The sequence below is a fragment of the Ruditapes philippinarum genome, unplaced genomic scaffold, assembly GCF_026571515.1.
Source record: "Ruditapes philippinarum isolate M1 unplaced genomic scaffold, ASM2657151v2 ctg272_1_1_1_1, whole genome shotgun sequence".
NCBI classification, from domain to species: domain Eukaryota; kingdom Metazoa; phylum Mollusca; class Bivalvia; order Venerida; family Veneridae; genus Ruditapes; species Ruditapes philippinarum.
This window is the reverse complement of record NW_026860885.1, coordinates 236,939-252,140: the sequence shown is the minus strand read 5'-3', so window position 1 is coordinate 252,140 and position 15,202 is coordinate 236,939. Positions and strand designations below refer to the sequence as shown.

At 30.5% G+C, this 15,202-nt stretch overlaps 1 protein-coding gene across 1 annotated transcript in view; it reads right to left on the bottom strand.

Annotated features, from left to right (window-relative positions):
- LOC132713750 (inositol 1,4,5-trisphosphate receptor type 1-like) overlaps positions 1-15,202 on the bottom strand; it is a 77,607-nt gene that overhangs the window by 40,375 nt on the left and 22,030 nt on the right. Inside the window, exons 6-21 of the mRNA XM_060696430.1 lie at positions 14,936-15,016; positions 14,263-14,360; positions 12,921-13,011; positions 12,371-12,458; positions 11,555-11,662; positions 10,706-10,851; positions 8,999-9,077; positions 8,701-8,795; positions 5,233-5,358; positions 4,992-5,042; positions 4,679-4,759; positions 4,110-4,295; positions 2,872-2,994; positions 1,866-1,970; positions 1,119-1,229; positions 412-489 (exon numbers count right to left, since the gene is read on the bottom strand). Of these exons, the coding sequence (XP_060552413.1) occupies positions 412-489; positions 1,119-1,229; positions 1,866-1,970; positions 2,872-2,994; positions 4,110-4,295; positions 4,679-4,759; positions 4,992-5,042; positions 5,233-5,358; positions 8,701-8,795; positions 8,999-9,077; positions 10,706-10,851; positions 11,555-11,662; positions 12,371-12,458; positions 12,921-13,011; positions 14,263-14,360; positions 14,936-15,016 (1,647 nt within the window). The remainder of the gene's footprint in view (positions 1-411; positions 490-1,118; positions 1,230-1,865; positions 1,971-2,871; positions 2,995-4,109; positions 4,296-4,678; positions 4,760-4,991; positions 5,043-5,232; positions 5,359-8,700; positions 8,796-8,998; positions 9,078-10,705; positions 10,852-11,554; positions 11,663-12,370; positions 12,459-12,920; positions 13,012-14,262; positions 14,361-14,935; positions 15,017-15,202) is intronic.

Genomic DNA, 15,202 nt, shown 5'->3' with positions numbered 1-15,202 from the left:
TTGATAATTAAAGGAATTCCATTGAGCGGTGTTATATGACGTGACTTTGCAGGCTTTTCCATTTTAGGTGCATAACTTGATCTATGTAAGAATTTCAAATTTTATGTTTTAGGCGGAACGCCTTTCATATTCAACATTACAAAACCAGAATTAAATGATAAAAAACTACGCCAATTAAGGTAAACATTTACTTTAATTTTAAAAATTTTAAGTGTTTTTTAAGTTATTATTAAAAACTAAAATTTTCAAATACTTTCAATAAATTCCTTTATAAACTAATAAAACCCAATTTTTGTAAAGAAGCTCAATGCCCCCTGCCTTTAACAAAATAATCGTTGCCATAAAATTTACATTTTAAAATTTTTTCAATCTAATGGCCAAGATTTATACATCTTAACAAATTTAGTTTACCTTACACAACGCTATGTACAAGTCTAGCTGATGCAAGAGAAAATCGTGTTTGTCTTTGTCATATGAAACGTGTGATTCCTGTGTAAAAAGATAAAAAAAATAGTACAGCATTTATTTGTTTAACAATTATTTAAACATAGAACACTTAAAATAACCCTAAAGATTTACATAGATTTCGCAATTATGGTACATAAAATCACTCTATATAGAACATTTCTGTAACGTGATGTCTTAATATGTTTAAATAACTTATTTTTAAGCAATCTATCTCGTTCTCTATTAAGAAACATATTTCGTTTTAAGCTTTCAGAACATTGATAAATAAGATTAACATTGAACCTGCTGACGGCAAACGATTGCACCAAAGCGCCAGTGCTAAATAAGATACCCGGAATCTGGCGGGTTTCACCTTGATAATCTCACTGTCGCTTCCCGTATTTCCTATTTAAAAAGATAAATGAATTTTAAGAAAAAAACACAAGTCCCCCAAAGGGAAAACAGCAGGTTAAAGGTTTAAAAAACTGTTTTCAATTACTACAGACTTGAACTGTTTCTACACTTTTGTGGTGACGTATCTTCATTATCATGAAAGCTGTTGCTCTAGTTTTTAGATTTTGATAAGGAAAGAAAATATTTAAAATGGATGCTGAATTGAAAAAAAAGAAGAATATATTCATTTTTTTTTCAGTTGATCTCTTTGTTCTTACATCAACAAACTCGTGCAAAGCTATCCAGGATCTGGCATCATCTGCCGAGATATACAGAATATTTGGCTGTCTATTGATGTCTTGTCCACGTGCCGTCAGATAGATTCCTTTCTGTTTTAATAGAGAATTCAATATTCAGTACAGTATATATTGTACAACATTCAGTTTACGTAACATATAAAGTTTTCAATATTTTGTACATGTAAGTTCTTTACATCTAGTTCATTGCTTATTTATATTTTCATATATTTATGAGTGCTATCATTAAAGACAATTTTTTCATTCCGAGTAGAGAGTTTCTATTAAAGCTTTCTACTCAATCCAATCCTTTTTTGTATTGACTGTAATTATATTGCGCGTAAATAAAATATTTTTTAAACTACATTTTCATATCTGCTATGTCAACAGTTTGTTCATAATTTAAAAATAATAGATGAATGAAAAGTTTTGCTTATCGTCTGCTACTTTAATGTTGCTTTAGTTTAAGAGATATATCGGGGCAACTAAAAAAAGATGTAAAATAATTATTTATTTTCCCGTTCAACTCAGCAAGGTTTATTCAGTACACTTCTTATAAACAAAGATATACCAATACATTCTAGTGATGGACAATAAATGAAAACAAAACATAATTTATAGATGAATGTTTCTATGTTTTACAGTGTTGATAACATGGATTTTACATAATAAATATTTTGGCAACGAACAATAAAATAAATAAAAATAAATCTATTGTACTTTTCTAACCTGCTCACATTGCATCCACTGCTGCACAATGTATGTTTGATTGTTTGGTATGGCTACGTCATCGCAAACACACAGCACATGCAGCAAGTCAAGAAATCTGTAATTCTGTAACAGAAATGTACAAACAATATTAGTGCATGACATTTTGAGAAATGGCAATTGTTTACACTATGCATTTTACAAATATTTTTTTATACATTCAATCAATGTGACAGATCTACATTTTATGTAACGGTGTAACAAAGGTCACTTTACCATGAAAATATTAGGTTATTTAGGCAATAAATGCATCACTTGTTTAGAAATGTCAATAATTCATGCCACTTTAGTAATTTTAGTTTTTTGTACAACGCGCTCTTTGCATTGCATCTGTAGAACAACATGTCAATAGTGGTTTTATATATCCCAGCCGATGTATCATGAAAGTTTAATAAGAATCATTAGACGAACAAGCATTGCATCAACTTGGTTTTCAAAATATGTTACCAAATATACATTCTCTTAAGAGAGATACATAAGAGAAAATAAATCTAAATCGTCTAGAAAACCAGATATAAAATTTATTCACAACAAATAAGGCAAAAAGGAAACAGAGTACTAGCCTTATTCATGGCAAAATATCACAAATGGCCATTAAGCTATAAAAGACAAGGCTCACTTGTAATTTTAGATTCGTGTAATAAGAAAGAAATCACGCAAGGTATTTACTCACTACAGTGTTGGAGTTGTACCTCTAGACGCTTACAGAAATCATGATCACAAAGTAGAAAAATATCGCTTTTTCTCCCTAGTCTTACATTTTTCATTCATTCACTTATATTATTCGTATTGAAGAGATGACTTTGACGTCTAAAAGTGCATTTTGGCGACTGTAAGCATCCAATCATCCAAGCGCCTTGCCCGTTATATACCGGAATATGGTATGTAATGTTGTGCTCAAACAATTTTTTTCAGTCTCACGCAAAAGTTAAGACCACCAAGGGAGAGTAATGTCAAAGAATTATACCTGACTTGATTGCAGCAAGGCAACAAACTCGTCAATCTGTTGATGTGATATTCTGTCCACGATTTTTCTCTTGTCTCTAATCAACTCTACAATCATCTGAGCAACATTCAGACCTATACCTCCCTGTAACAAAATGCCAAAGCCATGATTTAAAAAATATATGTCCAATCAGGCTGTGTTCTTAAGGACAATATTGCTTTAAAAGTAAAGACCTTTTTTAATTTCAAAGATATATAATAAATTTTTAAGTACATGTATCTGATTGTTTAAAATTATCACTTCTATGTTCATCTAAAAGTTACATATTAGTTAATGTACACATTTGATAAGGATATTCAAAGTAATATATATTGGTGATGTCTGTCGCAATCAAAACACACTTTTACATGTAAGGAGCATCTGGAATAAAAATGTGATCCATCGGAAGCATTTATCACAACAAAATTACATGAAAAATGCAGACTCGGTTTGATTGAGTCTTCACATGAGGGATAATTAAAAAGTGCAATACTCAGTATCTATCAGATCCCCTAGCACCGGCTTCGGCGGTTCACAATTTCAACACATATCACTATAAAGTGCTGGAATCAATGTTCTCGAAGGACCAGAAGAACATAATACCACTGAAGTGAATGAAGAACGGGCAACTTTTTACAGCTGCCAAACGGTACTAGACACCCGATGTATTAAATTTGCCTGCTCACACAAAGTGAAAACATTCAAAAATGAATTGCTCTATTATCTGTGATATGTTGGTTTCATAATCGCTGACCCCTTTCAAAATTCTATTCAATTTTATTTAGTTTCGCCGATTGTTTTCTTGTTTAGGACACAGAGACACATGTTTTTTCATGGGAACCATAGGCCGCTTTTCATGGAATGGCATTAACGTGTCACATTGAAGGTTCCATGAAAATCGCTGTATGAATTCATGTTTCAAAACTGATCTATATCATTTTATGTTAGATGTTGAATTTTGTTTACGCCGTTCCCTAGAGGCCTGGAAGGTAGCTTGTACTTTCCAGTATCATTCATGTTCAATTTAACCGAGCGTACAACATTTTTAATTTTGACGTTTTTTGGACGTTTTTAGGGATTCGTATTTCTTTATTTTATGTCAAGATCTTAAGATTAAAATATATTAAGATTAACGGGAAAAAGAAACTGACGTTACTCTCTAGCTCTAGCATATACAAATCAGAGTTTCCTCAAGGTCTATAAAATATTATCAAACAAACCTTTTGAGAGAATTGGGTTTGGAAAAATTCGATATATTTGGCAAAGTACAGAGCATTCTTTCGACTTTTGCCTATCATATATGTGTATAAGATCTCATATGCTTCTTTGAATATGAGAATAATGTTTTGCTCATCTGGCACGCCATCTAGCGGAAACTGCAAGATCTTCACCAAAAGATCTATGACCTGTAAAATAAGGCAGTTTTTATTGTTTTATTGTCTTGGTTACTACTTGTTGAAATGTAGACCCTTAGAGGAAGCAAAGTTACAGTCATATTAGTTTATGATAAAAGTTATACAGGACATTTCTATAAAAAAAATCTAAGTAAGAAATAAAAAGAAAATGATATTGTGATTTCGCCTAATAATGTTAGTATCCAATTACAGACAAAACAAGTTAAAATTGAAAGAACTTTTATTCAGACATAAAGAGCACATAAAAAGAAAAAAGTAAATGGCAAAACAATTTCGCCTTAAAAATGTTCTTATGCTATTACGTAACAAATAAAAGTTAAATTTGTAAGAACTTTCATTCAGACACGAAGAGCACATAAAAAGAAATATTTTACTCTCAGATTCCTCATGAGTTTCTGTCTATCTTTGCTTGGAAGGTCTTTCACCAGCATAAAATGTTGCAATTCATCCAATGCCTGTAAACATAATCGTGGTAAAATATTATTTTCACCTCAACACCGACATGAAATACATGTATTGAAATAAAATGAAACGAATTATTAATAACTAAAAACGATGGTGAAACATTAGGAAACTAGATTAGAATATTTTCTCCTATTTTGTATTGAAATATTAAAGATATAGAATAAAAACACGAAATGATGATATTAAAGAGTCAGATTTTCATGGCAAATAGCAAATACTTACTACAAGCATTTGGTGGGTTTTCTTTGAGTTAAGGATGACTCCTAATTGTCTCTGAAAGAATGGATAAATAATATTTATCACCAAATTATATAAACTGCATAGCTCTACAGTTAAATAATTATATAAAAGTATATTTTTTTAATTGATTGTTTCTAAATTAATTGTATCAAAACGTATTAAAATAATAGAAAATACGAAGAAATTTAATTGAAATTAATTTCAGATGCATTGATGGTCTTACATCTTTGATGATGTTCTGGAGAAATGGTACCATGCCAGCTACGTAGTTGAACTCGGCAACTTGAATGTCTTCCACCATCTGTATAGTGAAGGCATCATCATACTGGCTTTCTCCACTCGCAGACACCTTTGTCATGACAAAAAATAATCATTAAGAGCATTACACGTTGTAAGAATATAACAAGAATCAGTGCCGAGAATTAAAGTGCAGTATTGTGTAAATTTATAGCTTTATTAGGAATTTATGACGCAATCTATTCATCTTGAAAACATTCCTAGAAGCATCCAACAGGCAAACATACAAGAGAAAGCAATATCATCTGAAATAGAAAGTTTTAAGAACGAAAGCAAACATTTCTTTTGTTTTGTGCGTATATATTGTAATTACCAATAAATTGCGACCACATTCAAATTTGTAATTCATTTTTGGTTTTTGGTGAAATTTTGCATTTGTAACATTAAAACTCAAAAGAATTATATGTAAAACAACACTTCCATTAAATTTGAGAAAGATATTATTAATCAAATCAAGAAATAAATAAATAAAATGTTAATATCAACACCATATGAAAGAACATTCAAGCCAGTCAAACATTGTATCTTTATATCTCAAAATCAGCTTAGTCTTGGAATTAAAGACAACTTCAGAACTTTTGTGACAACAATGTGTGTCATTGAATTAAACAATTTTATTTAACTTGTGCCTATAAAGGTTATCATGATTATGCCACTTTAATCAAATAATTATTAACATTTACATTCTCCTAATATAATTCATTCTTTACATTATGTGATTTTTGATTATATACAGATGAATACTGTTTTTCCTAGGCTTTGATTTTAATAAAACATACGACCAGCTTTATCATATATGATGCACATGCTTAGAAATGCACACATATAAGAAAATGCACGTATAATGCCAACATGCTTGACAAATAAATGATTGGTTATTTTTGATACTTTATTCGCAGTAACAATAGTTCAAAAATCATAAAATGATTTCCTTAATTTTTAACCATCCACATATACATAATAGGACCTTTCCTGTGTTTACAGCTTTATGCAAGTTAGCTGACTTGCTAACCAAATACTACAATTGATAATATATGGTAACCGTTGACCTGGTTTACACAAGAGCGCACATGCTTTTATTTTACTTGCAATGAAAATAGAAAAGGTTGGACTTAAGTTTTCACTGCGTTAAACTGTAAAGAATCATTTGCAATTATCGTCAAATGCCTTATCAAAGTTCATGTTAACATCTTTAAATTTATAAAATGTTACTTTTAAAATTTTAAGTAAGAAATAGATTCTTTATTGACTGGTCACTGATCATTTTGGGCTCAGAATGTACAAAAAGGGTTTGATATCTTTGTTCAATTCTTAACAAGCGAACTTATTTATAGAAACGTTGAAGGAGGTCAAATTCAATTACAGAGATTAAACAATAAAATTTGAATTTCTGTAGCATGCATTTATACCATAAAGTAAAATATATAAAAATTTCGATTTCAACATCTGAAAATCAAATAACAACAAACATTTCCCAGTTTATAAAGGTAATTATAATACTGCACCCTTTGTAACGGCGATTTTTATTGCATAATCGTGACGTTTATATTATCAATGCAGACCATAGCTGCAAATGTATGAATTAAATTTTACACTTTTTCAAATAAAGAAATAATGCAGCATTATAAATTCGTTATAAAGATTTTGGCCTGTTATATGACCGTGTATAAATGGTTCTTTGCTGTTTACCCGTGCCTAGTGAATTGGGTTATATAAGCTTAAAATCAATTATAATGGACCATATAACTTGTCAAAATCTTTATAGCTGTCGTATAAAATATAATTATGCTCACATTTTACAACATTTTTCATAATGCAAACATGGGTCAATTTTTACGGTAAACAGCTTATGAATTTTACTACTTTTCAATTAGCTTCATTAGTGATGGCCTTTTGCAGTTTTTAATTCAAAATATAAGAAAAAAACTTTCAAAGTTTGTTTCTGACTCAATTTACACGGTATAATCTAATATATTTTGATGTGTTTTCAATATATATCTTAAAGGGGCAATATTATAAAACAAGAAGACTAATTAATATAATGATTTTCCCAAAAGTTAGAACGCAATAGGGATAGAAGTAAGTATATAAATAGTAGTTTTATAGTTTATTTGTCTGCAAAGGTCAGTTGTATTTGCAGAGAACATCTCAATATTTGTACTGAGTACAAAACCATTGTTACGGATAACAGTCAACCGGTTATAAGATTAAGTCTCTCAATCTCCTTTATTAAATAATGAACGGAATTAAGATTCTTCAGAATCATTTCAGCAAATTGAAAGAAATGTATCATGTCATGCTAAATGTAACATTTACATTTTCATATCAAACTGTCAACGGTCCATGTCGTGTAAAAGGTCTATCTGAGATAAAAAAAAAAAAACATCAATATTAATTTATAAAGGTTTTAAAAGATTAAACGCCTGTCATTAATTATTGATATTTTTCTGAAATTTTTCTTTGAAATAGTAGTATTTATTTCAAAAGTCAAACAGGTTTACTAATCGTAAATTAAAAGTGTATAAAGTTCGGCGCTATTATACTCGAAACTAGCATTGCAATGCTTCATATATTATTGAAGAACTACAAAATGATTTGGGCTCAAATAAACAAAGAAATTCTCTAAATTATATTTAAGATGCAAACTCTCGTGTGGAAATATATTCAACTGACTAATTTCTTGTATTTCGTCTGAAACACTCAGATATTATTCCTTTGCACGAATAAGCACCGTGACATTGACAGTTTATGAATAAATTACCTCACATACATTACACTGACCTTCATGCTCTCGCCGCCCTACACATATATAAAACGTATGTAACGCAGCAAATAGTTATTAAAATAATACAAAATATTCAGTATACATTTGTATATGGAGATGGTGAACAGGGCTTCTAGTCTAAACACTTACAAATACACAAACATTTCATTCAGCACAATATGCACGGACAATAGACTTCAAATTAAAGGAGGAACAGTTAAAAACGAACATAGATAACAATAATGCACTTTATTAATTTAATATATACACTGGACACAGGATTACTCTTATGCAGTACATGAATTTACATAAAAAAACGAGTATTTTCAAAAATGAGCCGTGTCATGACAAAACCAACTTAATGGGTTTGCGATCAGCATGGATCCAGACCAGCCTGCGCATCCGCGCAGTCTGATCAGGATCCATGCTGTTCGCTATCAGTTTCTCTACTTGTAAAAGAGTTGGTAAGCGAACAGCATGGATCCTGATCAGACTGCGCGGATGCGCAGGCTGGTCTGGATCCATGCTGGTCGCAAACCCATTATGTTGGTTTTGTCATGACGCGGCTCAAATGTTGTAATGTTTATGAGGAATTGTGTGGAAGAATTGATGATATCCGGCATTACTTACCTGTCTGACCATTGCACTATCCCACCGAAGACCCTTCAGCGTCTGATCGTTGACATTTTCAACGTCTCGGAACTTCTTACGTATGTAATCTTCATCTAAAATATAAATGAACCAATGCGTGATGCAACTAAATATTTAACAAACAGTTTTATCGATTAAATTAGCAACTCGTGTGTTTTGTTTCAAAGAGCAATTTTTTTCAAGAAAATAAGGAAATTAAGTGTTTTGCTCGGCAAATGCTTTTTAAAGGTCACAGTAATTAACTAAACGGTAAACGGAACGGAACGGAAAGTTCTACCTTTTAAAGCATGTAGCCAGAAGCCAGTTAGGACATGTTCTATTCTGCAATAACTTTCAAATCTGATCTCATCTCTTTCCTGAAATGATAAGACCGTATATTAACCTTAATTAATGATTTAAATCTAAGCTAAACTATTATATTGTTTCATAGAATAAGATAAATTAACAGTTATTAAATAAATACACTAGCATAGGTCCATTCGGTATCAATGAAAATGACAAAAATAAGAAAAAAATAAATTAGTGACAATTCACCGCGAATAACCATTCACGCACTTTCACGGGATTAAAACACTATTTCATTTATACAAAGTCAATTATTAAAGAAAAACACAAATGAAGGACAAGAACATTTAAAAAAATAAAACATTGTAAGCTTGCAGTCACTTTTGATTGCATGGAAAAAGTGTGTGTGTAACAAGACATTTGATTGACATTGTGATGTTGCGATTGCATACATCCCGTGCATATCTCTAATGCTGTTGATACATTCTTTGCTTTTTAAAAACTTAAATAAATAAACTCAAAATGCCGGTTATAGAGGAGGTCATATCATATCGTATTTCTAAAGTTAACTTATTCACAAACATAAATTGTAATTATAAAATACCGTATTTTAGGTAGGATTACAACTGTTTGGCAAAAGATATTCAAATAAATACAAATGAGAATATGAGGCGAATTACGCTAGTGTCAGCAATTCTGGAAAACACGGATCAACTAAGTACCTTTATAAACCTCCAGGACAATACGATGAATTATTTGTTCCATGATGATAATTGAGGAACTATGATTAAGTGATTTAATACTGACTAATCCAAACAATATATCAGAGGTAACAGTAAGTAGGTCCGTTGAGAACTTTATTATTCATATAATATATGTAATAAATTGTCATAAAATACATTAACTAATGTATTCCGTGTAGAGATATTTTACCTACACGGGATATAAAATACAGTTATTTCATACGGCTATTGAACAACTGTTTCCAGTTGGGGAAACAATTCTAGCTAGGGCTGTTTCACGTGCTTTCATAAGAGTAAGATTAGCTCATTAATAGATTTCCCCGGACTGGAATTAATCAAAGCGACCACCCCTAGCGACCCTGCCAAAGTTTGGCGGTCATGAAATAGCGTAATAATTGATAATGATGAATGCATTGACATTTTTGTTTATTATCTGTTTTGGCAAAGCAGCAAGTCTTCTACAAGTTTATGCTCGACAGATCGAAATAAGGTCAAAGATGAATGAAATGTTATTGATATTTGATAGATCTTTATGACTACGAGTTCCATGGCTCTGATGATACATTTGTTTCGCTGTTTTCATATCCGTTTTCAAAAGAAAATCCTTTGGTTGGAAGCATTTTATTAGTATTTTAGTACTTCATTTATTGGTAGTGTATTCATAATAATTATAATTTTATTGTGTACAAATGGTTGCATAATACAAATTGATAAACTAATGGAATTTGCTTGGTTGCAAAAATATCAAGAAATAAAAATTTACAGCAGCGTTTAAAATATTGAAGCATAACAAGCATCAATATCACAGGTTCGGTGTTTGCTTTAATCACAACACAACATAACAAGAGGCAATATTGTACCTTTGCGTTATTGTGTACATATAAAAGGTGACCTTACAATTATCTTCTTTTCAAGTTACTTGAAACCTTTAATCATATACATGTAAATTAACGTACATTGATAACGCTATGTAGTCTGAAGACAGTTCTCGGGTCTTCATTGTCGTCTGTCAACATTATCTCGTGTGTAGAATCTATACACAGATATTTCCGCGTGGTCATGTGACGTAAGCGTATCTGCTGCTCCCACTGTAGAATGTCCCCTGTAGAATGTAAATTAAATGTTTAAATAATATTTAAGAAATAGTACAAAAATATACTACAACATAAACAGAAACCATTCCTAAAATGTTAAATAAATAACATAATCGTTATGATAATAATATTATTGCTTTTACAAACTTTTCAAATCAAAGATACAGAAAATGCCAATAGTCAATCATTTATATTGACAACCATAGTGGACTGCATACACCTACAGACAGCCACTGTATTTCTATATTGTCGGACCATTGACGTAATTTATCCATTATATTCAAAGGCATGATGAGGCTTTCGAAAGTAAAGAAGGTATACATTTATATCAGTTATGATTATGAAGAATGATAATCAATAACCGCAAGAAATATTTGTAACATAGAGAATATATACCACCAGTACTATTTAAGATTCAAAATTGTGTAACATAACTGTAATTGCAACCTTGAGGTTGCTGTTTTGTAATTGTATATAAAGTATTCGATATCAAAGAAAATTAAGCAAGATATGAAACAAATTACTTACATTGCATCTAAAACATGATATGTTAAAGTACAAATACATTATTATTGACTGCTTTATTCTTTTGGGATTTCTCGCACGCGTTTAACATCACGTGATATTTTAAAACGCAGACGCATATTTCATGCCGCGTCAATCAGATTAAACTCACATGGCTATCATTTATCTTTTATCTCATATTCTTACCATTAAAAATTCCATTTTCCGCTTCTATTACCCAAAATGAGTTACCGGAAGTTGGGGGTGACAGCGTTCGTGGTTTATGCTGATCCATTACACGGATCCGGAAATGAACTGAAATGTTGCCAGTATTTTGTTGATATATTATACACATCTTTCCTTGTTAATCGTCGGTAATTTGATGATATTCTGGCACAGGAAAACCTCTTTAAAGGGCCCGTTTCGAAGATATTAATCAAAGAGATTTATTTCTATTTCACATTTATACATTTTGTTTAGATTGTATGACATAAAAAATGCGAGAAAAAAATACTTGTAATGTCTGCGTAAATTTACGCATAAGTTTGCTAGAATATATATGAATATATATAATTTATATAGACTATATAATGATAGATATCAGACAGAATACAAAGTATATAAATTAGCAATCAGATTTTGTTACTGTTGGCAATCAGACACTTATATTTGGAATTTATTTGATAAACCATGTCCATATTTTTATCACACGCTTTCCACGTGCTTCAGCTGATCTCAGATAGAAAGTAGTTAGTTAAATATCGCTGTCCCAATACTTGATTGTATATCAAGGTCAAAAATAAAATATATTTTGTTTCTAGTTGATTCTAGCCTATACCAAAAGTAAAGAATGCAACTCTTTTCTATTTGTTACCCACATAAGTATTTATTTAAATGATTATTGTAATGTCTGTTGTTACAAATGTATCCTTGACGAAATAATAAGAGAATGTTATATATTTTATTAAGAATTGATTTATTTCACATTTAAACAACGACAACAACAACAACAACCACTCATACCGTCTTCAGTGACCTCATCGTCAAAGAGTCCTTCAGCGACCATATATGCTTCGAGCTCTTTGTGAAATAGTCGAATAATACTTCCACCCTGCAACGAAGAAAGCATTTTTGTCTGTTACACTGGATTGAAATGGTTTCTTCCGTAAGCTATTAAAGTAACCAATTAACAACTTGTGTCATGTTAATGGCTTCTTCTATATCAGATTGCCAGCATATATAGAAAATGCTTCACTAGAAAATATTCACACTACATATAATAATAATACATACAATTTTTTTTGTAGAATTATATTTAATTAACACACATAAATTATAATTATGTGATTCAAAAATGAGGTTATTTTGAGTTGTTCTTTCATTGAAAATCTTTTTTTAAGAGGCTATAAAAATGTAGATGAATAATGTATTTTTGTAACGGATTTGCTCTGCTTTGATAAAACAATTCTTACAGCATTTAATGGATTTCAAATACAGAAATCAAGCTGCCAACAATAAAGACACAGGTAAGAGAATGTTAAATGTAAAGGTTATTCAAAACAGGTAATAATACCCTGACAAATAGTTCCATGTCCGTGGTTCCCTGCTTCCTAAAGCGGATGAGCGTGAAGCCGGACCTCTCAACTCCAAGATTAATCTCAGATCTGTTTTAAGAAAATGGAATAAATTGAACCAAGGTACAAACTCAAATATTCAGGGTAGAAATGTCATAAAATCATTTATAAGTTGTATGTATGTTAATATAAAGTTTTTTTAGTCTAACTTAAATTAAAGATTATTATTTCAAGATGGAACTATTTATTCATATTATACTATAATTAAAACTTGTATTCTTTAGTCTCTATATATATGTCAAAATTTAGTTAAGAATTTTAATCGTGTTGAAAAAGACAAAATAGTCAAAAGATATTGCAAGAGTGTGCATACATTAAACCAATTAACTATTACTCATATATAAATGATTACTTAAAATATAAAAAAAATAAAAGTGAACGTTGGATTTATGCCTAAAAGAACAAAGAAAATGCCAAGTATATCAAATGTAGGGAGGGGTGAGTAATGCTAAAAATCATTGCAGTGCTCTAGTTAATAATTATATGGAATATCTTTATAGTTAATTTCACCAACACATTCATTTTCTGTATAAGGAACACGGGCAGTCTGTTGTTCACAATATCTATAATAGGAAACACACATTTTTGTAGATGACAAACCTGAGGGAAACAGTATGCTTCGATAATCTACGAGCGCGCTTTGCTATTTTGTATGACAGATTTATTGTATTCACTGATTATAAAACAACAATTGGATATTGGGCAGACAATGATCTGTCATGTATTGTTCTGGTAACTGTCATGAGCACATGAGGATTAGAAAGATATCATTCAACTAAACATCAGGCAATTTTTGATCCCCCTTTAGTATGACAAAAAGGGCAATACAATCGGAAACAATTTATATTGTTTCATTTAGTTGATTTCCTAATTTATTTTACCAAATTATGACAAAAGTAATCAGTTTATTTTATATCATCTATTCGAATAAATGAAATTGGTGAAACATGGGACCACATGATAGGGATGGCCTTTAAAAAAGATCAATCCTAAGTGTACTAAAATGATACTACCCTACCACTTTACTTAAAAGCTATACTAGTGTTTCTTTTAAAAATGAAGAGAATAAAATAAATTGTTTTACTAACTAAAGAATACTTGTAGTTATAATGAAGTTGTGTTAGTATCAAACACTTTCATAGAATGCCGCCCTTCCTTTTTGATCTTGTTTTCATATTCTGTATAACAACAGTTACTTTATACAATAATAAATGTACACACATGTTCATAATACAATGTATAAAGTTTTGATATCGGAAAAACTACAAAATCAGTGTTTACCCAAATGTGAAATGGTCGATCTGAAATCCAGAACTGGCATGTAAGAAATGCCCAGGGGACTTTATACTTTCGAACACAATCTGGTCATAGATTTGAACCTGAAAGTTAAGACATTACAATATAAATGGACTGAAAAATCAAACTAATTTTCATGCAAATAATAATTTTATCTTTTAAAATTATTGACGTAATACTAAAATACAATAAATTAACTATTAATACACACCCATTATCTGATAGTAGGGCTAAAATGGAGGATGGTTTTCTCTTTCAGTTTAATTTCAGGTACGACCGGGATCATTTAGAATGATGTAATTTAAGAAGATATCTTTTACCAAATCCTAACAGATCCATCGGGTCAGAAACTATATACAGTTTTTAGTAAATTACTTAAATTTGTGAAACTTGTAACTCAATGATCGATTTTCAATTATTCTCATGCAATACAGCATTTTGAACATTGCAACATGTGAAACGGAATAGGATGTTTTAAATTTTTAAGATGATTTTCTGTCAAATTTATTTCCATAATATCCCTAGTAAAGTACTGTTGTTTGGAACCGAAACTGCTAGCATCACGCACACTAGCTACTCGAGAAATATATACTAATGATTCTCTCGGTGATTATTTTTGTGACGTTCATTATAATGAGGCTGATGATGTTACACTTACCACTTCTCCCTCGGACTTGACCTTGTATTGAGGCAATAATCTAAACTGAGCATTCTTTGCATTGAATTCTTGTAACATGACCTAGCCCAGGAAGGAAAAAAAAATTAAGTATTGAAAATCAATTCTATAATGTTCTATAATGTGTCTTTTTTATAATATTAAAGATAATAATAATAATGATAATGATAATATAACAGTAATAAAATATTAATAACAACAATGAACGGAACATTTTTCGCATTGTCTTACAGTAAATTACTATATTTA